Source organism: Pseudorca crassidens, chromosome 17, assembly GCF_039906515.1.
Source record: "Pseudorca crassidens isolate mPseCra1 chromosome 17, mPseCra1.hap1, whole genome shotgun sequence".
NCBI lineage: Eukaryota > Metazoa > Chordata > Mammalia > Artiodactyla > Delphinidae > Pseudorca > Pseudorca crassidens.
In genome coordinates this window covers 82,931,997-82,957,072 of record NC_090312.1, presented here as the reverse complement: position 1 = coordinate 82,957,072, position 25,076 = coordinate 82,931,997, and the positions used below count along the sequence as shown (strand labels likewise).

The following is a 25,076-nucleotide window of genomic DNA, read 5'->3' as shown; positions in this document are numbered from 1 at the left end:
ACACCTGGTCAGGTGAAGACCTTGGGGTGCCTGGAGTGACCGAGACGGCAGATGAAACCCCTTATGCTGGGCTTGGGCGCAAACTCAGCTCTCTTACCTTCCGGGGGCTGGGGGTCACTTGCTCAGAGGGCTGAAGGCAACTTAGACTTTTCCTCTCTCGACCAGGGAGAGAAGCATCTGTGACCTGTCATTTCTGGAAATGTGACTTCGTAATTTGACCTCGTAGGGACTTTGCCCAACTTGCCTTCCAAAGGTGGTCAGAGCATGGGAAGGGCTGGATTATGGAGCACGGTTAGCTGGGAAATAGTTATTTTGCTTGTCCTTCAATTGTTTCCTAATTATCTTCTTTCCAACGCCTACAAGCTGTGTTACCTTTAGCATTAAATCCCTTTGTCCTCAACGGTCTCATTTGTAAAGTTGTGGCCATAATAATACACACTCACGTCACTGTTGGGTGGATTAGGTGATATGATTTATGTGCTCGGAATATATTAAGAATTCAAAAATAATAGCCACTACGGCTGTAATTTTAGCATATTCATTATGATCAGTAGTGGCTCTAATACTAAAGAGTGAACATTTGTGAAGCTGCAGATAGAAGTCCATCAGTGCTTCTAAGTGAATATTTAACTGAGAATATTTGACAGTATACTTTCCTGGTGACTACCAAGCATCTACAATGATCATTCAGCTACAAAAGAAGGCGGGAAGCTGGTGGGCAGGTACCGTCCTGGTCCTTAGGGCGCCTGCAAAAGGTGTTGGTGTAAAAGATGCCCATTTTCTTAAATACTTGGTAAATTAATGTCAGCGAGATGAATGATATAACCATCCCGACTCAAGGACTTTCCCTAGTACTAACCATACCGACTCAAGGACTTTCCCTAGTGCTAACCATACCGACTCAAGGACTTTCCCTAGTGCTAACCATACCGACTCAAGGACTTTCCCTAGTGCTAACCATCCCGACTCAAGGACTTTCCCTAGTGCTAACCATACCGACTCAAGGACTTTCCCTAGTACTAACCATACCGACTCAAGGACTTTCCCTAGTACTAACCATCCTGACTCAAGGACTTTCCCTAGTACTAACCATACCGACTCAAGGACTTTCCCTAGTACTAACCATCCTGACTCAAGGACTTTCCCTAGTACTAACCATCCTGACTCAAGGACTTTCCCTAGTGCTAACCATACCGACTCAAGGACTTTCCCTAGTACTAACCATACCGACTCAAGGACTTTCCCTAGTACTAACCATACCGACTCAAGGACTTTCCCTAGTACTAACCATACCGACTCAAGGACTTTCCCTAGTACTAACCATACCGACTCAAGGACTTTCCCTAGTGCTAACCATACCGACTCAAGGACTTTCCCTAGTACTAACCATCCTGACTCAAGGACTTTCCCTAGTACTAACCATCCTGACTCAAGGACTTTCCCTAGTGCTAACCATACCGACTCAAGGACTTTCCCTAGTACTAACCATACCGACTCAAGGACTTTCCCTAGTACTAACCATACCGACTCAAGGACTTTCCCTAGTACTAACCATACCGACTCAAGGACTTTCCCTAGTACTAACCACACTGACTCAAGGACTTTCCCTAGTACTAACCATACCGACTCAAGGACTTTCCCTAGTACTAACCATACCGACTCAAGGACTTTCCCTAGTACTAACCACACTGACTCAAGGACTTTCCCTAGTACTAACCATACCGACTCAAGGACTTTCCCTAGTACTAACCATACCGACTCAAGGACTTTCCCTAGTACTAACCATACCGACTCAAGGACTTTCCCTAGTACTAACCATCCTGACTCAAGGACTTTCCCTAGTACTAACCATACAGACTCAAGGACTTTCCCTAGTACTAACCATACCGACTCAAGGACTTTCCCTAGTACTAACCATACCGACTCAAGGACTTTCCCTAGTACTAACCACACCGACTCAAGGACTTTCCCTAGTACTAACCATACCGACTCAAGGACTTTCCCTAGTACTAACCACACTGACTCAAGGACTTTCCCTAGTACTAACCATACCGACTCAAGGACTTTCCCTAGTACTAACCATACCGACTCAAGGACTTTCCCTAGTACTAACCATACCGACTCAAGGACTTTCCCTAGTACTAACCATCCTGACTCAAGGACTTTCCCTAGTACTAACCATACAGACTCAAGGACTTTCCCTAGTACTAACCATACCGACTCAAGGACTTTCCCTAGTACTAACCATACCGACTCAAGGACTTTCCCTAGTACTAACCACACCGACTCAAGGACTTTCCCTAGTACTAACCATACCGACTCAAGGACTTTCCCTAGTACTAACCATCCTGACTCAAGGACTTTCCCTAGTACTAACCATACAGACTCAAGGACTTTCCCTAGTACTAACCATCCTGACTCAAGGACTTTCCCTAGTACTAACCATACCGACTCAAGGACTTTCCCTAGTACTAACCATACCGACTCAAGGACTTTCCGTAGTACTAACCATACCGACTCAAGGACTTTCCCTAGTACTAACCATACCGACTCAAGGACTTTCCCTAGTACTAACCACACTGACTCAAGGACTTTCCCTAGTACTAACCACACTGACTCAAGGACTTTCCCTAGTACTAACCATACCGACTCAAGGACTTTCCCTAGTACTAACCATACCGACTCAAGGACTTTCCCTAGTACTAACCACACTGACTCAAGGACTTTCCCTAGTACTAACCACACTGACTCAAGGACTTTCCCTAGTACTAACCATACCGACTCAAGGACTTTCCCTAGTACTAACCATACCGACTCAAGGACTTTCCCTAGTACTAACCACACTGACTCAAGGACTTTCCCTAGTACTAACCATACCGACTCAAGGACTTTCCCTAGTACTAACCATACCGACTCAAGGACTTTCCCTAGTGCTAACCATACCGACTCAAGGACTTTCCCTAGTACTAACCATACCGACTCAAGGACTTTCCCTAGTGCTAACCATACCGACTCAAGGACTTTCCCTAGTACTAACCATACCGACTCAAGGACTTTCCCTAGTACTAACCATACCGACTCAAGGACTTTCCCTAGTACTAACCATACCGACTCAAGGACTTTCCCTAGTACTAACCATACCGACTCAAGGACTTTCCCTAGTACTAACCATACCGACTCAAGGACTTTCCCTAGTACTAACCATACCGACTCAAGGACTTTCCCTAGTACTAACCATACCGACTCAAGGACTTTCCCTAGTACTAACCATACCGACTCAAGGACTTTCCCTAGTGCTAACCATACCGACTCAAGGACTTTCCCTAGTGCTAACCATACCGACTCAAGGACTTTCCCTAGTGCTAACCATACCGACTCAAGGACTTTCCCTAGTGCTAACCATACCGACTCAAGGACTTTCCCTAGTACTAACCATACCGACTCAAGGACTTTCCCTAGTACTAACCACACTGACTCAAGGACTTTCCCTAGTACTAACCATACCGACTCAAGGACTTTCCCTAGTACTAACCATACCGACTCAAGGACTTTCCCTAGTACTAACCATACCGACTCAAGGACTTTCCCTAGTACTAACCACACTGACTCAAGGACTTTCCCTAGTACTAACCACACTGACTCAAGGACTTTCCCTAGTACTAACCATACCGACTCAAGGACTTTCCCTAGTACTAACCACACTGACTCAAGGACTTTCCCTAGTACTAACCATACCGACTCAAGGACTTTCCGTAGTACTAACCATACCGACTCAAGGACTTTCCCTAGTGCTAACCATACCGACTCAAGGACTTTCCCTAGTACTAACCATACCGACTCAAGGACTTTCCCTAGTACTAACCACACTGACTCAAGGACTTTCCCTAGTACTAACCATACCAACTCAAGGACTTTCCCTAGTACTAACCATACCGACTCAAGGACTTTCCCTAGTACTAACCATACCGACTCAAGGACTTTCCCTAGTACTAACCATCCTGACTCAAGGACTTTCCCTAGTACTAACCATACCGACTCAAGGACTTTCCCTAGTACTAACCATACCGACTCAAGGACTTTCCCTAGTACTAACCATACCGACTCAAGGACTTTCCCTAGTACTAACCATCCTGACTCAAGGACTTTCCCTAGTACTAACCATACAGACTCAAGGACTTTCCGTAGTACTAACCATACCGACTCAAGGACTTTCCCTAGTACTAACCATACCGACTCAAGGACTTTCCCTAGTACTAACCACACTGACTCAAGGACTTTCCCTAGTACTAACCATCCTGACTCAAGGACTTTCCCTAGTACTAACCATACCGACTCAAGGACTTTCCCTAGTACTAACCATACCGACTCAAGGACTTTCCCTAGTACTAACCATACCGACTCAAGGACTTTCCCTAGTACTAACCATACCGACTCAAGGACTTTCCCTAGTACTAACCATACCGACTCAAGGACTTTCCCTAGTACTAACCACACTGACTCAAGGACTTTCCCTAGTACTAGATTCAACCTACAATTTTCGTGAATCAACTACAACAAAAAACCGACCAGCTCAAGGAAACAAACAAAAAGGTCAAGGATGATTATAATTTACAGATGAGCCACGAGGTTTTACGCCACATGTTTAATACACAAAAGCCAGGAAGTTCAGTCAAGCACTAGCAAATCAGAATACAACTGTTTTAACTACAGAATCTCCAATTAACTGTAAGCCGGGATGACTGGAGATCTGATGATTGTGATCGGAGATCTGTGCTCACTCAGTCAATATGCTGTCGTATCTTTTCTCTTAACACCTACTGCAATTACTACCATTCTATATGCAATAGATATTTATGATCTAAGAAGCTCGCTGCCTTCGGTTTGTACAATTTATACTTCTTTTCAAGTAACAACTTATTTTGTATATTTTGATTCCTTAAAAACTCACATTCGGAAAAAAATGTGTATGTAATAGAACACACACACATCTAGTTTCATTTTCTAAAAGGTCAAGCTTTAGATTTCCATGTATTTTCTAAAATAAACTTTTGAGACATTTTGCATGTCCTTCGATTTTAGCCTCATGCACAAAGCGGTCTGTGATGGTCCAGGTCCTGGAGGCACTGGGACAACCAGGGTCTAGTGGGGGTGACCGCGAACTGCGGAGAAGCACGTCCTAAAATTTCAAAAAAAAAATGAGGGGCAGGGGATTAAGAGACACAAACTATTACATGCAAAACAGATAAGCAACAAGGATATACTGTACAGCACGGGGAATTACACCCATTATCGTGTCATAACTTTTAATGGTGTATCTGTAAAAATACTGAATCACTATGCTGTACACCTGAAACAAATATAATATTGTAAATCAACCGTACTTCAATAAAAAATTAACAAAATAAAATTTCAAAATAGAGACTGCGTCTCATATGTCCTATCGGAAATGTCTCAAAGCTTACTTTGCAGGGGTTTTATCTCTCAGGGACTAGACATCCACCCCATTAGGGAGTTAAGGTCCTCTTCAACTTGGGGGCTTAGTCGCTTTTATTTTCTTCGGAAAGAGGCACAGTCCACACCCGTGCCTGGGGCCAAGGATGCTCTGCGCTCTGTGGCATGTGCTTAGACCCCCCACTGTTAGGGAAGGAAAACCGGTCCTCACTAGTGGATGCTGAGGGAAACCAATGTCTGGTTTTGCTCTCACGTTGGGATCTGCTTTTCCCACCATACAAACGGCACGTCCCCCTGAGGTGGGCCTGGGCCTGTGCGTGGGCAGGAACTCAAGCTGGGGCCACTCCACCTCGCTACCTGCACCGGGGTGATGGTGGGTCTCCGGGGCGCCGTCCTGCCCCAACGCCTCCGCCGTCCGCTCAGCCCGTCCCTCCTCGCGGTCCACGCTGGGGCTGTAGTGTCGGGGCTTCATGAGCAGGGACTTTCTCTTGTTGACCGGCACCCCCAGAGCCTGCTCCCCGGCTCTCCTCTTCCTGGCCGTGGAGCAGTCACGCGCAGCACTGCAGTAACGGAGACGGATTAAGAACATGATGAAAGAGTTCACGGCTGTCTGCCCTTCGACCATCACCAAGCACGACCAGAGAAACCTGGGACCCAAGGTTTGGGGTTAGTTGTCGCCATTAACGAAAACAGCCCATCCGGTGAATTCACTGAACTGTGCAGATTCTACTTTACTGCCGATCAGAAGAGCTAAAAAAAAAAAATCATCCTTAATCCTGAGTAAGCATACGTTAATCTGTACTTTGCCTGGCACTACACTAAATACCCAGGGAGGGATGAAACAAGATTTGCACTGGTTTGTTAATCCCAAGAAAGAGCTAATGTGGAAAATATACCACCAGCTACAAGAAAACGTGTCCAGTATGGATAAATCACAAGGTTTTTCGGATAGTTGTTTGCTACTGAAACTGCTTATCTCCGCCACAGTTGCATGTCAACCTTGAGATGCCATATCCCGGGCTTTGACTTGAAAGACAGGGCATTAACGGGGGGACAAGCTGTGAACATCTGATCTGCCCATCTCCAGTCCCAGAAAAAAGTGGAAAGATGCTCGTGGCACTCTGCCGTTTGGTTCTTACCCATTTGGCACACAGAACAAACAAATAAAAGGAGGAGAAATAAGATTGGATTTCCCAAAAATGGACCACAGTTTATCCTTACTCCTGTTCTCGTACAGTTTTATTTGGAAGTCCTCCTGAGGATGGCCCTTTCAAAACAGATTTCCTACATATAGTTCACTTGGCATTAACGCAGCTCACTCTATGTGCTGAAGTTAAGACAAACATTCTCTTGGCAAGACCCAGGAAGACCAGAGGGTTTAGCCAACAGTGAGTCTCTGACATATATTTATTAAACACTCTTTGAAGAAAAATGCAAACTTAAAATAAAAAGATCCGGAGCAGAGAATCTGGACTCAGAGTAACGAGATATTACTCCATCGCTAAAACAAGACTGAATATTCAGCATTATTCCTAAGACAAGGCCTTAAATTGTTTTGAAGCGTCAGTGCAGAGAAACACCAGTGGTGGCCCATTCGTGGAAATTATTTAATTAGCATCACACATGAATTCTTGAATTTGGAGGAGTAGGTTTTAAAACTTCAGAAGAAAAAAAAGCGCTCTTCCTTCTGGGAAAGAAAGAGATTCTGGAAGGAGAGAGAATCCAAGAGGGTTAGAAATCTCTCACAAAAGATTAAACATTGAGAACTGAAGATTATCCCAGTAAGGAAGAGAACAGTGAGTTTCCCAAATAAACTAATGTGCTTTGGCAAAATTTCTCTGATGAGCCCAAATTTAAAGTGACCACAGAGACTTCCCTGGCGAGTGGTTAAGACTTCTCCTTCCAATGCAGGGGGTGTGGGTTCGATCCCTGGTCGGGGAGCTAAGATCCCACATGCCTCGTGGCCAAAAAACGAAAACATAAAACAGAAGCAATACTGTAACAAATTCAATAAAGACTTTAAAAAATGGTCCACATCAAAAAATCTTTAAAAAAAAAATAATAAAGTGACCACGCACAGACGATGGAGCGGAAGAGCATCTCAGCAGGTGGGCAGGAGAGCACATGCCTTTGTGAGGACACTGGAAAGTGCAGGCCTGCACGGCCTGAGCCTGGCCTGTCAAAGAGAACAGTCTACAACACACGTGTCCCGTGTCAGGGGAGCAAAGTGCAGAGAAGCAGACCCCCCGTGCAGGAGCCTACTCTGTCCGGGGGAAGACCTCTGAAGGGGGAGGGGCAGGAGGGCAAAGTTCCCAGGAATGTGCAGAGAGTTCAAGGCCCCTAAACCAAAGTCTTCTAAATCAAGTGCGTTTCCATCCAGGATGCTCAGAAGATACACAAGTGAGGCCACTAACCATTATCCCGAACCAAGAAGATTTATAGAAAAGGAGAGGCTCCTGGCAAATGACATTCAGCTATTAAAGCAGGGAAAGAAAGTAGTGGATTCTAAACACTCATGTTAGCATAGCACGGGCACTGGGAAAAGGGCTGAGAAAGTTTATTCAAACAAGCTTCGTCAGCACCAGGAAACACTGATCAAAGAGACCTGGGCTGGTGGGCTTGGTCGGTCAGACAAACGCCATTCCTTCCTTTGGTGGCTGGGGGGATGGATGAGGCTGAATGTGTACTTCCGGTAAGATCCTTAGAGATTTCGTCTTGTTAATATTATTATCGAAGTTTACACAGAAAGACAAGGAACATTCCCCAAATCACGTGACCCGTAATTGCTGGGGCTGATATTTGAGTCTGGTCTGCTGGTCCCCAAAGCTCATGCTCTCCTACGTGTTGCCGAATCAGAACAAGGAACCTGGGTAATTTCCATCTGCCTTTGACAGCCGGGTGGAGTCGGACCCGAATAAACCAGCCACCGCTCCAGCTGGAGGAACCTGCCTACCACAGGGCTGCTCCCGACGGTTCGGGACACTCATTAGATCGGGAGATGGTGCTGAGCTGCAGCAAAGAAAAATGCTGCAAAACGTGGTGAAGACACCGCCCTGCCCCCCAACATGTCCACAGTTGGGAGCAGTAGAACGAACGTGACGAGAAGACATTAATGATAATAAAAATCAAATTCAGTATTTGGGTCCAAATAATAACTTGTGGAAGGAAGGATGAAAAGGATGTTAAGGTTTTATCGAAAGTACATATATACACTAATATGTATAAAATAGATGACTAATAAGAATCTGCTGTATAAAAAAATTAAATTAAAAAAATGAAAAAAGAAACAAACAAATTTAGCTTCAAATAAATTATTGTATTTGACACTGTGTATGAAGTTCCCTAAATAACATTGGCTGTGTCATCTGTAATGAATAATTGAATCTTTTGGAACACGAAATTCCTTAGCCAACAAAGGGGGATAATAATTCCATGTTAGCACATGTTGTATGTAAAGAAGGTGACATCTGTGCTGCGGGCGAGAAAAATAGGTCAAGACAGGGCTGTTCGGACTCCTGGTTCTGACTCTCTGCACCTTGGACTCCACCAAAACCAGGCTGAGCGTCACCTGCACAGACTCTCCAAGCTTGTGTGTCCATAAAAGCATTCTACTTTTAAACACGGTATTTGTATTCACATAAATCACATTAGATTTATACATAACATTTGCTTGAAATCTCCCTTTCTGTGCGTTTCTCCACTGCAAAGTAGCTATGGCCCAGGCAGCATTTGGAGCTAAAATGGAAGGCTTTATAATAAATATTACCCTTTGTGTGTGCATGGAAAATGGTCCCTTTCCCGCGTTTTCCCTGAGGGCACACTATTTTGGCTTTATTGTGACACTTCACTGTGACACTGCAATGAGGGAAAGCCAGGCTTTACATGTCACTGAAAGAAATGCCACAAAATGCTAACATATCTTCTCAAGGTTGCCAGAAATAATTTCCACTGGGTTGTGTTTTCCCATCTGTGGAGCTCTGAAATGTTAAGGAAATAAATGAGCTCTATTATCTATATTTTTCTAGTAGATGAGAAAGAAAGGGAAAAAGCACACTCAGCCCTGCATTTATTGTTCTATTCAATCAAACTGTTGCTTTAAACATTCAGAGTCCTCCAGGGGACATTACCAATGAGCCAAATACCTTTCAGTGCCATATTTCATATCTGCAGTTTTGATTTTATTAAAACATCTTTAAAGGATCTGTAGTTTTACCTGAAATTTTTGGTTACCTATGTGAAAAATGCTTCCATTTAGAAACTCGAATTCTAATTGGAAACGGTACTCCCTTTGATGACAACATATGGCTGAAATTTTATTCAAAAAGTGATGGAGGAAAACAACAGTCAATAACGCTAATGGGAGTCTCATTGCTGGAGGTGTTTAGAAGTCAAATTCACTGACCTTTCAGGTTTTGGGAGAAAGTACAATAAAGTGGGGAACTGTGAATCCCCCCCAAATCTGTACAATGAACACTGGACCCTAGAACAACTTTCCAGCTTATTTTCCACTTTCCACAGTAATAAATCCTCAGTGCAAGTTACCAGAAGATACGTAACACAATTAAAAATGTAGGTTCATATATGGGAACAGAATCTAAGAGTGGATATATGCATATGTATAACTGAATCACGTTGCTGTTCAGCAGAAACTAACACAGCATTGTAAATCAACTATACTCCAATAAAAATTAATTTAAAAATGTAGGCTCAGCAACAGATACATTTTGGGTACATCCCCCAAAAAGAATAAAACAGAAAAACAAATGGAAGTTATAAATCCCTGAGTCCAAGGAAACTTGCTCCAACATTTCCATGGAAAATTCATAGTGGGTATTCCTACTGATTTCTTCTAATTAGGCAGAATACCACAGATTCATGGGAAGGGACCAGGAAGTATGAATTTGAATTAAAAAGACTGGCAGGAAAAAACAAAGGTATGATGACTGAAAAAGAAAAAAAATTATACTATTATTACTTTCAGAGACATGACTGTATTTGAGGAAGACCCCAAAGAATCTACAGATAAAATATTAAAATAAGGAAGCAACTTCAGTGAAGTCACTATTAAAAATGATTTGAACTTCTATAAACCAGTGATAAAAACATTAGAAAAAAATTTAAAATAAAACCATTTATGATGCATAGAAATATGAAATACTGAGGAATAAATCTAACACAAGACATGTAAAACTTATAAAAAACAAATAACATTTTGAGAAAATTAAAGACGATCTTAATAAATGAAGAAATAAAAAATGTTCATGGAATAAAGACTCAGTACTGCAAGATTTCAATTCTCCCTAAATGTATCTGCTAGATTTAATGCAATCCCAAACAAAATCCCATGAAGAATTTTTTTTTAGAAATTAACAAGTTAACTCTAAAGTTTGAATGCGAATGAAAAGAACCAAGAGTAGCAAAAAGCACCTTGGATGTCAAAGTTTATCATAAGCCATCACACATATATGGTCAATTTATGGCAAAGGTGTCATTGGGGAAAGGGTTCTTTCTTCAGTGACTGGCATTGGGTCAATTGGATATTTATCTGAAAAAAAAAGGCTTGATTCTACTTGATGGTATATACAACAAACAATTCCCCAAGGATTATGGATTTAAACCATGCACTAGAAAACAATAAAACTTCTAGAAAAAATGTGAGGATATACCTTCATGACCTTGGCAAAGACTTAAGCAGTTTACAAAAAGCACTAATTTAAAGGAAAAGACTGATAAATTAGAACACCTTAATCTTAAGAACCTTTATTCATCAAAAGATACCAGCCAGGAAGGAGAGCTTTCTATCAATATTCTGTTTCTTGATCTGTTTACATGAGCTTGTTCAGGTCGTGAAGATTCATTGAGCACTACTCCTATGATAAGTACGTGCTTCTATAGGTGTGTTACACTCTTCAAAACAGTTATTTAAAAGGCCAATAAGGGAAAGAATTCTTCCAAATAAATAAGAAAATGACAATCAATTTAAAAAGTGGGCAAAGACATGGCAGGCACATCGCAAAAGAACTGATACCCAAGTGAAGAGGTGCTCAGGCTCTTTCCTCTCCAGGTAAATGCAAAAACATAACTCACTTGTTGACAAATAAAGTGGAATTATAAGTGGAATCTTTAAAAACTTCTCCTTCCCATCATCAAAATAGCAAACCCAAACATCATATTCTAGAAGAAATGACAATGATTAGTGCCTCCCTTAACACTTAGAGGATGCATGGCTGGTGGTCCCTACATTTCTCCCTGAAATTCACCAGTGCAGACTCTAGTAAGACTGATCCTGGGGGTTAACAGCAGGCAACCACAAACACAGGCAAATAATACTTCTAACTGCAGTTGCTAGACCGAAATACGGCATCTTTGCTTTGCAGATTAACAGAGACTCAACTACGTGCTTTGCGGTCACCGACATGGCAATTACATCCTTTTCCATCTCCATCAGAGAGCGAAACCAGGAGTGTTAGCATACCAGTAACATAGAAAAGAGGGCAGATCCACAGTCCTGCTGAGGTGTGTGCAAATCCGGCTGCCCTCCGCCGTAATACAATCTGAAGGGGCCTGGGTGATCCGTGCGTCCCACAGATCATCACGTGGGTAGATGAGGTTGATGACATCGTGTTGATGAGAACAGATAAGCAAGAAGTGGCAAGTATTTTAGAAGCTCTGGGAAGACATCTGTGCCCCAGAGGGTAGAAGATAAACCGACAAAGATTCAGGGGCACATCACATCAGTGACACTCTGAGGGCTCAGTGGCCCAGGACATTTCAGGTGTCCCCAGTGATAATAAAGGACAAAGCATTGCATCTACTCTTCCCACCACTGAGAAGGAAGCACAACGCCAGACTGCCTGATTAGGTTCTGGGGACCGCATACTCCACACCTGGGCCTACTGAGCTGATCCATGCTTGGGTGACAAGGAAGGTGGCCAGCCTGGACAGGGCTACAGAGCAGGTCCCGGCTGCACTGAGGACAGCCTCGCTGGTTGGACATAAAACCTGGTAGAGCCTATGGTATGTCTGTAGGCATCTGTGGTCAAAGGAAAAGATGCTCACAGAGTTTGTGGCAAGATCTCATGGAAGGATCACGACACAGAGACACAGGTTTCTGGAGCAAGGCCACGTCGTTTGCGGCAAAGAACTACACTACTACATTCTAGAGATGGAATCCCTGACCGGGAGGCCAGAGCTGACCATTAGGAACTGGTTTCTATTGGACCTACTAAGTCATGACGTCAAGCAGGGACAAGGACGTCAATGGTTTACCTAGAAGATCAGGGTCGAGGGGATCTAAGGAAGACGCCTGAGGGTGGACCTGTGAGAGTTAGTATGAGATGAGAAGGTCTTTCCTTGCATGATGACACCCACCAGAGAGCACATACCCGGGAAGAAGCATTCAACCACCAACCAGACAGAGTGTCCTGGTCAGGAGAAGTCAGCTAGCCTCTGCCTTCGACTTTCCTACGCTGGAGTTGATAGTGGAGGAGACATCATGGCAGGGACGGAGGGACAGTACAGGCCCCATAGCAGGGCTCCCACTCAGACCGCTTTAGCTACTCTCGCAGCCCATCGTCCAATCTGTCAGCAGAAGAGATAAATGTGCCAACAGGACACCATCTCTTGAGAAGGCCAACCAGCCGCTGGACTTCTCACTGTGGAAGGGGCAGCAATTCAGCTTGACTGGAATTAACACACATTCTGGGTATGGGTTTGCCTGGCCCGTCTTCATTGCCTCAGATGGTACTGATATCTGAATGTTCTATCAACGAGAATTCTCACACGTCTCACGGACCAAGAGACCCAGTTGGGAAGACGACCATGGGGAGAGAATAAGTGGATACACCGTTGGCATCACTTATCGCACATCCTGGAAACTGCAGTCCTGATGGGGCAATAGAACAGTCTCTCGAAGGCACAGCTGAGATGCTGGCTTGAAGGAGGTACCTGCCAAGAGGGCGTGCCTTCTTTGGGGCCAATATGCACGCTTGACGATCATTACGTCATGCCACGCCCTCCATAGTCTGAATATATGGGCCCAGGAACTAACAGGAATTAGGAATGGTTTGGTTTACCATGACTCCCAATGACCAGCTTGAAGGATCTGTACAGACCTCACCCCAAATCTACCCTCCGTGGGTCTAAAGATCCTGGTCCCCTAAGGGAGTGCTTCCACCAGGGGACACATAAGAGTCCAATCAAACTTGCAGCTCTGCCTGCCTCTTGGTCACTTGGGCTTCTTGGGCTGGGAGACCAGCAGGCCAGGGAGAGAGTCACCATCCTGGCGGGAGTAACGGACCCTGGCCGTTGGGAGCAGCAAGGCTGCTGTTACGTTAGGGGAACAGAGAACACATCTGGCCCTTGAGTGACCACTGAGGCGTCTCCTGGTTCTTCCTGGCCTAGCCTTGACAGCCAATCGGCATGCACAGCAGCCAGAGAATCTGAAGGTCATGGTGAGCAAGGCTCAGCTCCCTTAGGGACGAGGGTCTCCCTTCCACTGCCAGGTAAGCCGCCTAGAGGAGCAGAGATGCTTGGCAAGGAGGGTGGGCCTCCTTCCAAGGATGGAAGAGAGCGCCCAGGAGGAACGGCCTAGGCTTCCGCAGCAACTGCACCGCAGTCTGCTTCCCACTCTGCCCTGTCCTCCCGCGGCTACTGGACCAGCTTTTACGAAATCATGAGACCCCCTGCGGGAAAGCTAAGCCCTTGTTCATTGGATACGGGCCTCCTGATTCCCAAGAGTTACAGGCCACCGCAAATGACAAATTGACTCTTACACAGGCAAGACTCTGAGACACTGTTCTTTCTTGGAGGATGGTCCCTGAATCCACGCCCAGCTCTCTCAGCCGCATCGGAGAAACTTGTGCCTGAGCTCGTGTTTACAGAGCTGAGCGGTGCACCCGCAGTAAACCTATAATTAAGCTTCTCCTATGACTCATGTCACCCATTCAGCGACTAAGTCGTTGCTATCTATTGATGGTTGGTTTGCTGTCATGGAACACTGACTCCATTGGCAAGGTTATTTGATAATATCAGGTTTTTAAGAGGGGAGAATTTTTTTCCCATAAGGCCAGAGCTAATAGATGCTTTTTCCTCATTTAATTGGGATTAAGTTTTATGAGTGATAAATTAATTGCATAACATCCACAACAGTTTTTTCATAAAATAGTCGAGCCATTAAAAGCCACATTGCAATAATAATAATAATAATAAAACTTGCTCTGAATCCTGAGTAACAGTGGAAGGAGCTAAGAAGACTCCCTGAAACCTCCTGCTGCCCCACCACCTTTTCACACCCTCACTGGCCAGACACACCTCCCTCTGGGATGTCATTCTGGTAACGCTGTCAGAACACAACCTTTTTACACCACTGTGGGTTTGGCATTTTCCATGATTATAAAACTTAGCCCTCTGAATGGTCGTTGTCTCTCCCAGGAAACTGGAACCATCTACAAGGGAACGGAGACTGCTTCTTGTTCATTTCTTATCTCCTGGGCATCTGTAAAGCTTGGTAACTGTGCCCGGAAGTTGAACGCTTGGTAACTGTGCCCGGAAGTTGAACTCCACCCAGATGCAAGTGTATAAAGATGACTTGGATGCAATTGCCTCTCCCCAGGAGAGTCATGAGAAAGCTACCCATTGACTGTTCAGACCACGTGGCTGCCCACCCCCTTGGAACAAAAGGTCACAGATCCACACCAGCTTTTGTATGCGGGGTAGGGGGAATTAAGTTAACAGGAGCAGATAACTCAGGAAATCCTACTTGGCCCACACAAGGATTGACCAAATGACCAACTGGTCATTCCCAAACTCTGCTCTCCAAGAAGGCAGAACGATCAGTCAGTTTTAAAGACAGTTCAACCCTCACATGAACCAAAATTTTAAAAGAAACAATATTTAATCATCAACTAAAACACAAATGAATACACCAAAATTTGGAATACAGTCTAACAAGATATAAATGTCCTCCAATTTATACCCAAAGGAAAAGGATGCATCTCAGTGAAATAATGTGGAATTGCCAAGTTCCTTGTAATTGCCTATAGATTGACTAATTGATTCACTAATGTACAGCCACAGCTTAGCCATGCAATACATAAATAGCTCATTGGTCTCTTCAGAAACATAACATGATACGTCATAAGGATTTCCCCGAAAGAAGAGAAGCTGGATCTATTAAGATAAAATTAGAAAGTAAAGACAGCAAGAGGTGGTTATTATGTGGATTTTAGAATCAGGATACCAAAAGAGTTCACAAAGAATTTAAACACAAAAGGAGATTTGTTGTTGTTTGCTAGCAAATTTGGCTTCATTAAAGCCACAGTTTGTTTTTTTTAATTTATTGAGTAATACTTCAAATATATGTTCTAAAGTATATAAAACAATAAGATATATATGGTTTTATATTAACTTTGTCAAATAGCACTATAAAACTAAAAGTATTATGAAAAATTAAACAATGATCTTATTTTGATCATGAAGAAATATAAAAATGAAATTCACAGAGTTCATGAATGTTTGCCTTAACAAAAAATCGTATCTGAGGAGAAGATAACTAAAATGGACTTACTTTAAAAAAAAACTCTAAATGATTATTGCATCATCTTAGTTGCTCTGATAAGTATTTTACTATAGATTGCATCTGCTAAAAAAATTAAATGCGGTTGAGTAATAATAGCATCTTGACAATTTAAGTTAAATGCATTTGTAGAACTGTGTTCAAAGTTACTCTTTTCACTTTAATGAATTAGGCAATAATCTGAAATTTTTTTTTACTTAAAGTTTGTATTCCTATCCAAAAATTAAGATAAAATAAAATAATGAGAGTGGTGAAATTCCATGATAATAAGGATAAAAATACTGTGCTTTATCTTTGTGTAACATGTTAGTATATGATAAGACCATATACATTCATTTTTGTGCGTATCCACAAATACCTAGTTTTAGAAGAAATTCAAGCAATCCCGTCTAATTTCCCTGGCACAGTATTTTACATAATTTTAGGTGGCAATTGAGCTACGAGCAGAAATTCTATTAGCACAATATGCTTGCAAAAATGGTTAAATTAAAAAAAGGACCAACAAGGACCTACTGTATAGCGCAGGGAAATATACTCAATATTTTGTAATAACCTATAAGGGAAAAGAATCTGAAAAAAACCATACGTGTATAACAGAATCACTTTGCTGTACACCTAAAACTCAAGTGACATTGTAAACTAACTCTACTTCGATTAAAAAAAAAAGCAAGAGGCTTGGGTGCTGTCAGCAGGGGCTGGGGGTGCCCTTGCTCCCTAGGCTGGATGGACAGGCTGCCGGCTGCCAGGTTCCCTGCCCCGCCCCCGCTTGCTGTGGAGGAACCAGCTCAGCTCGTCCCTTACAACCCAAGCTCGTCCTTGGGTTGTAAGTCCCAAATTTGAAAGAAAGAGAAATCTTAAATGCCAGTATCTTCACGCTATTTCCACGTTCCCCCCATGAATGAGATGCTTCACCCACCCTGCCATTTCATCAGCATCCCACCTCATCTTGTTTGGAGACGTGCAGGAGACTGATGTTCCACATCCTCCCTGGCCTTATACCTTATGACACTGATTTGTACTTTATGCATGTGCGTGTGTGTAACTCAGGGCCTTCCTGGAGGTCACAGAGCATTGGTTACAATCATGTAGGCATCGTGCGAGCACTTTCTACAGTTGGACGAGGACCAGAAACCTTCCACGCACACTTCCAAGGAAAGAAGACACACTTAACTTCATCATAAAACTTGGAATTCAAAGTGAATTTGAATAATCTGATTATTTGGTAATCAGAACGAGAAGGTTAAGTTTTTACAGAGGTTGTTGACTAGAACGCTGGACCAGGATCCAGGCACAGGCAACAATTTCAGTTCAGAAAGGCCATTTCAACCCTCATCTTTTTTTTTTTTTTTTTTTTTGCGGTATGCGGGCCTCTCACTGTCCTGGCCTCTCCCGTTGCGGAGCACAGGCTCCGGACGCGCAGGCTCAGCGGCCATGGCTCACGGGCCCAGCCGCTCCGCGGCATGTGGGATCCTCCCGGACCGTGTCCCCTGCATCGGCAGGCAGACTCTCAACCACTGCGCCACCAAGGAAGCCCTCAACCCTCATCTTTGATTGGCAACATCAGACAGAGTACGTGACAGTGACTGCAAAAGTCACACGGAAAAAGTCTGCTCCAAAAGTTACTCTTGAACCAAATTAATAAAGGTAATTGATATTTCATTCACGGTCAGGTGAATAAACTCAGGATCCTGTGAATCAGCCAGACAACTCAGGCGGAAAAAAGTTTACGGTGGGCTACTCATAAAGGACACTACTATGCACCAGGTCCAAAGCTATCAGATACCAAGGTCCTGTTTACGTCTGTGGCACAGACACATCCTTAGGAAGTGAAAACGATCTCATTTATTCACAAAGTAAAAATCACGGACTAGGGATGGGGTTTGCAGCTTCTTTTTTACCGTGGGTCATTCACTCCTGGAAACACTCGCATCAGGGCCACAGAAATAAAACCGAGTACATTGGGTAGCTTTAAATGAAGACCAGGAAGCATAAAGTCCCAGCTATTTAGCACCGTAACGAGTAAAGTACAGGTGTCCTCTGTTCTCTACCGTGAACGTGTATTTATTTTTTCTTTTTCCCAAGATGTGCAGATGTAAACTCTTTCTAAGGAGCAGGCTCTGAAGGGTTGTTGAGAATGACACAGAGTAAGGCTTCATATGCTTAAAAATTTGATGTAAGAATAACATGGTTTTACATGCGATAGATAATTATAACCATATTTTGCATATTAGAAACTAACACAGTGGCTTCATTCTCTTTAAAATATAACGAGTCCACTTCTTTAGATGAAATTTATGTACAAATACTTTTGTCAGGTAGTCTTTACATTTGATTATTTTTGTAGTAGGAAGGAGAGCCACATTATTTCTGTCACCTAGAACAGAGTTCATCAATGTTGACCTTTTTCATTATTCACTAATTTCTTTCTCTGGCCATTCCTGTTGTGGTTTCTACTATAGATATTTCTCAGTGTTCAAAAGAATGGTTTTCTCAGTTTTGAGCGTGTGTGTATGGGGTCTAGTAGAAATATTTAGAGTAGAAATTTGCAGAAGAAGGAAAGATAATATGAAAAGAAGGAAAGTGAGAGAGAGGGAGAGAGTGTTAGGCGGAAGAGTCAGTGGACGGAGGCAGGGAGGCTGGGAGAGGGGCGGAAACTAAGTGTGTGTGTGTGTGTGTGTGTGTGTGTGTGTGTGTGTGTGTCCTCGTGTGCCGTGGGCACAGTGTCACAGAAAGACCAGCAGAAGTAGACACTGAGAGCAACCAACATGAGGGAGAGGTACACCCACCGAGGGAAAACAGAACAGACCAGGCACACACACAGACACACAGACACAGCTCCATCAACTAAGACGGCGATGTTTTGGCTTTTAACATGACGACGACAAGAGACGCTTTAAGACCATGTGGCTCTTTTATGACTACTATCATAAATGCCGATTTTATTTCCTGACATTTACATGAATGCAGATACTTGGTCCATAAATCTCAGTTCCCTGAACTAAAAAAACTAGAAACCTACAGATCTACACAAGGTCTTTGGTCTGATATTTGGACGGCTTCCATTCATCCTTCTCGACTTCACCAAGACACATTATGAACCATTTCACAGAACTTGCTGTCATGCCGGAGAAATATTTAAAAGGGGGATCAACTGTTAAAATAGTCAAGTGAGTGCTGAACTAGCAGGGATCACCTCCTTTGCTATGTTATTAAAATGACGTGTACATAAATGTGTGTGTCACCTGGCTACACGTGTGTGTGTAAGTATATATATATATATGTACACACACAAATCTGTGCCGTGTTGTGGCAGCCAAGTATCCAACTGAATCAGAAATAACTCGCTTTTAAGGGCTATTCCTGATCTAGATGCTCTCAGGCTTCTACATTAGGCCTGCAAATCCACACGTCACTTCCCGTAAGTCACCCCGTAAGCGTATCCGTGCCATCCTTCCCATCAGAGCTCCTGAGGACGCCCCCTCCTGGCCCACCTCTATCCCCAGGCCCCACCAAGTCAGGCAGGCTCGGCCCCAACATGGTTCCGCCACCCCCGGACCCGGCAGGCGGCCGTCCTCCTGGACCACTCACGGGATGCCCTTACTCCCATTCACTGGTGGGCGCAGGGCGGAGTGACTACTTTGCCCGTGCCTGCCTTGTAGTTTACTATTCCATCATGTAACTTTTTTAAAAATTCATATTCTCATTCAGAATACTGTACGATTGCTTCCCTGAGAACACCGAAGCGATAGGAACCCGCTTCCGAGCCAGAGTTCACTCCTCGAGACGACGTGGACAGTGGCCCCTGAGACACAGCAGTGCTTCTGGACCCAGAAGTGCTCGGGACCCCGTGTTACCGCTCCACACCCATGCTGGCTGGGAGCTATCCTGTAAGTCATTGTTTTCGAAATGTTTCCACGGTTAGTAGGAATCATGAAGTTAGAAACCTGTGTGCAGGCTTGGTCTACAGTGTTGTCAAGAAACTGTCCTGCATCTGTTTTAGGTGTAGAAATAAACTGGACATCAAAGCTTAATTCACTGAGGCACAAAAGGGAAGACACTGGGATCTCAGAGTGCAGGCTTTCTATTGGTACATGATTTTTCATTGCTTTTAAAAAACGTGGGGCCATCTTGTTGAGGAAGTGGGTTGGAAGTCCTGGAGGGCACTGGTCTTCATCTACACTCGAGGGACCCCCTCTGTTCTCATCTGTCCCTCCCCCTTGACTCCCCGCCACCCAAACCCCCGGCTGGCCCAGAACCAGGCCGCTGGAAGAGTCTGCCTTGGTTAAATCTGGTTTAACCGAGTGCCTGCTTCCTGCCCGTAGGAGTTCCCTGGGCGGACACGTTCTCACCCTCCCAATGCAGGCCAAAACCTGGCCGGAATTCACTGCTCATGTCATTGTGCTCTTGTACAATAAACGCGGAGCTCCCTGATCCCAGGACAGACGGCAGGCTCTGTGTCGGCCTCCACCTCCAAGGACATGGGCCCTCAGAGGCTCTGGAGCAATTTCCACAGACCCTTCGAGGGCAGAGGGGTCTGAACCCCCTCAGCTCTCACGGGGCACCGGGGCGAGCAGAGTCTACTCCGCGGCACCCCCGGACGTGTGCCGCCATTTCCCTACAAGTTTTATTGCCCCAGCCCTGGACAACATCCTCACCTCACGAGAAGATCCCACAGGTGGGGATGCGCCCCCGACCTCAGGTAGGGACCACGGTGAGGACTTTTAAGGATCAGATGTCCTGGCCCCCAGTTTCTCCCAAGTGTTCACACGTCCAGCAGCGGCGGCTTCACCTGCTGACCTGTGGCCTCAGGGTCTCCTGTCCACAGACTCACTGGCTGATTCCTTCCTACAAGCAACTCAGAAATGGGCAGTAGGCACTTCTGTTCTAGTTGTGATTTCTTTTCTGGACTGAAAATGACCAAGTGAAACTAAGGGAGAAGTTAACAGAATTAAGAGGACCTCATTTTTATGTTGTAGAGGAAGACACGTATTGATGGTAGAAAAATAAATTAGAAATGATTATCATAGCAAGAGCAGCATGGTTTGTAGTCAAGGGGCCAGTAGAAGCTTTGTTGACTAAACAGTCTAGACTTTAAAGGGACAGACGTAGGGGAAGAATCTAAGAACTGGAAGGAAAGAGGTCACAGGCATTAAAAAAAGATAGAGAGAATCAATATGTTAAATAGAAGTTCCTTGGCAGTGAGTTACTAACTGTGTCATTCTCAAAACAAATATTGGTAGACAATGTAAAATAAGATATCGCAAGTAACATCACGCACTAGGGATACAACGGTGAATAAAATAGATTTCTTGTCTTTAAAAAGTTTAAGGTGTATCAGAAAGGATTCTATATGATTAATTAAAGTTTTTTAAATAGTTTATTCTTTTTTTGATGTCTCCCCAACCAAATTCTAAAATTGAAGGCAGGGAACCTGCTTTCTTCTGGATGGGTGGACAGATGAATGGATGAGTAATAAAATAGCTACAATTCAAAGTAATAAGTGCTTTAAAACAGACAAGAAAAGAAATGCTTTGGGGACACAATGGAAAAAAGTATTAGTCAGCCTGGGAGGTCATGGGGACAGCTCATTGCAGAGATGACATTAGTCATTAGCCTTAAAAAATGAGTACAAATCCCATAGGGGATTAGATGAAGGGAAGAATTTTGCCAGGAATAGACTGTAACAGAGTTGAGATGGAAAAAGCATTATATAAAATAAAATAAATAAAAAAAATAAAATAAAATAGTAAAATAATAAAATAAAATAAGAAGTAGCCTTAGGCTTGGGAATTCCTGCAGAAAACAGTCTGGTGATGAGATTGGAAGAACATTTGGAAGTGGAGGTGATTCGAAAAAAGGACTTTCTCCTTCAAGGAGGATAAAATAAATAAGGAGAAGGATCACACAAGGGGAAAAGAAACAAGTGAAAATGTAGCAAAGGAGAGCTTCAGTGGCAAAGACGAATCAGAAGATATGTCTGAATAAAGCCAGAGGTCAATTTAGCTCTGCTTGGAGATGGGGGGAGCAGTTAGGTGAACCCAGAGGCCAAGACTGAAAGCGCCGTACGGAACAGTTTCCTTAGTCAAGAAGGCGGCAAAGACGTGACATCTGAACATGTCTCCAAGGTCCCACAGCTGGTCTGACCAGACCCCCAGAACCCAGGGCTGCTGTTCACCCATGTTCTCGCCACCACACGCACCCGTCAAAGTCCAAGTTTGTGTTAGAGTTACGAGAAGTCACCCATGGAAAGGAAACATTGAAAACTAAAGCACACACACGCTTTGGTTGTAGGAAGTTGATGTATCAACATTGTGGGACACATTTATCTCAGTTCACACTTCAAGCAGGAAACACACGACAGTTGTCAGAAATCTTATGTTTGCAAACATACACGGCAACTGAAACGGGACTTCGAGTGGGTATAGCTTACCTAAGAGATAAGAGCAGAAATGAAGAGCTCTGCCTGGCGATTCAACTTAATCGTTCCTTCATGGAAGATGAAGGAGAAACAAGAGATGGAATTCAATACTTTCACGTTGCACTAGAGATGCTCCAGAGCACGTCAGGGCGAGAAGATCAAGACCACATCCTAACCTGTGACGTGCCTGGGTGGGTTGAAAGGAACCTCAGCACGTTGGTTATCAACACATCAAGGTGACAAGGCAGTCACGTGACCTATGGAAGCCGATGGAGAGTCTGGACTTTGTTTGAAACATAATAGTGACATCGCCTGAGAACACACTCTAGATGACTGTAGAGGCATATAAAGTGGGGTTTCAATGCATCCTTACACGAATTCTCTTTCTAATGATCTGTGGAAAATATTTAAGGAAGATTTGGTTGATTTCAAACACGTCCAAGAGGTTAGAACAAAGACTCTCAAAAGACCAAGGCTTGTGCTTTTTGCTACACTACTGTCAACATTTTGTTTGTTCAGTGTTCTGCTTCTCTCCATCAAGTAGAAATGCAAACAGTCATTAACATTAACCCAAGAATTCACAGACCAAGAAAATTCCAAAGAATCCCAGACACTTGTCTTTCCCTGCCAACCCACGCCATGAAAATTAACAATGGAGAGAAGAGCTTTTCCAGGTACGGAGTGAAGTCTAAGCTTGTGGGTGCCTCTGGAACTTTAATATGCAGGATAACAGCTCAGAGATCTCGCTACAATGCAGGTTTACTCCGTCTGGGGTGGGCCTGGGAGCCTGCGTTGCTAATAAGCACCCAGGGGGTGCTCGGAGCAGCCGGGGTGGCTCCCGGTGACACGTGATCTCCGAGTGGGAGGGGACCTCTCCCGCTGCAGTGTCACCCACAGTGTTGTTATCACATACTTCCCTGGTTTATTACATCCATGCGCTAATTTTGTCTCCACTGCAGTACGTGGTCCTACACTGGGGCAGAAGAAGTGCTGAAGCAACAAATATAGATGGAGATATTCTTCCTCCTCGTTTGTGTTACAAGAAAAGAAGAGCTAAATGGATAAAAATATTATCTCTGTGGGCGAGCTGTGCAAATCTGAAAACCATGGTGAAGTGAATCTTCGTGTGTGGCCTGCAGGGGTGCCATGTGTCACGGTTTTAGAAAAGGTCTAATTTCTGGAGATGTTTGCGCCTTAGATTCCTTGAACCGTTGGCTGACACAGGCCACCGATATCCTTGTGATAACGTTGGAACATGGAAAGAAAAGGTAAAGAAAAGAAAGCGCATTTCCTTGTTCTTATTTTTTTCTGAGAAACTTCACTGAATATTTACGTATAAGCCCCATGGTGTTTCACGTCATAATGCGGGCATTATGATGTAAAATAAAACATATACAGTTAAGATGGGGCGCAGCCTGCCCCATGCAATCATCATTTTATATATGCAAACTGGAAAACACATAGCTCTTCAGTCTCTAAGCTCAACTGTGAAGCGACAGGAGCCCACTGCTGGCCCAGTTCTAAATGCCCATCCTTGACCTCACGTGGACGGCAGAAAGGACACACACCTCACACTCTGTAAAATCAGTCTCCGAAGGGTAAGGCCCATGATAGCTCATCACCTGGGAGGCAGCACTTTGAAAGGAAAAACAACTAGAACGAACAGAGATTTGTATCAAATCCAGGTATTTTAACAGACTTAAAATCACATAATTAATTCATGGAATAAAAAGTCCAGAAGGAAAGGACAGCGGCCTCTTTATAATCGGCAGTGCCGTGAATCAAGAAAATGTGCTGGCAGGGAGATCAGCTCGGTGCCTTGTGACCACCTAGAGGGGTGGGATAGGGAGGGTGGAGGGAGACGCAAGAGGGAGGGGATGTGGGGACATATGTATGTGTATAGCTGATTCACTTTGTTATACAGCAGAAACTAACACACCATTGTAGAGCAATTATACTCCAATGAAGACGTTAAAAAAAAAAAAAGAAAGAAAATGTGCTGGGGTTAGTTTGTAGGTCTGATATATTCCACCTTGATTTATTAATTTATTGATGAAGTTTAAGTAAATATTTCCCCCAGAACTCGGATGATAAGATAGGATCCCAGTGTGTCAGTGCAGGTTCATCAGTTGTAACGAACATACCACCTAGTGGGGAAACTGATGGTGGGGGAGCCCGGGCATCTGTGGGAAGTTCTGTCTGTTCTGCTCAGTTTTGCTGTGAACCGAAAACCACTCTAAAAAGTAAAGTCTATCGGGGAAAGAAAGGAATGCTAGGGTCTGCAGTAACAGAGGACAATACAGTGGCTGCAGTGGGTCTGGGGAGGCGTGGGGTGCACCCTGGACCACAGATGGGCCCTAAGTTCTGCCTCTGGTCCAGTCTCTTATTAGTCAAAGACCTGGCGTGTATAAAGCACGTAACCTCCCTGAACCCGGCTTGTGAGTTAACTGTGGACCGTGTCACTTGTCCCAGTCACTTGTCCTAAGGGCTGGTTGTAGGGATCTAATCAGAACCTGCGCACTATTTGCCCACCTCACTCAACAGACACCTACTGAAGGCCGCTCATGGCAGGCTCAGTGCTAAACGCAGGCCCATAAGTACTGCCGGCACACAGTTAAGGGAATTTTCTTG

General features: G+C 44.0%; 1 protein-coding gene across 5 annotated transcripts in view; it reads right to left on the bottom strand.

Annotated features, from left to right (window-relative positions):
* ST18 (ST18 C2H2C-type zinc finger transcription factor) overlaps positions 1 to 25,076 on the bottom strand; it is a 126,320-nt gene that overhangs the window by 64,347 nt on the left and 36,897 nt on the right. For all 5 annotated transcript variants that reach the window (XM_067712344.1, XM_067712343.1, XM_067712347.1 and 2 more), the window contains exon 5: positions 5,809 to 6,011. In XM_067712344.1, coding sequence (XP_067568445.1) covers positions 5,809 to 6,011 — 203 coding nt within the window. The remainder of the gene's footprint in view (positions 1 to 5,808; positions 6,012 to 25,076) is intronic.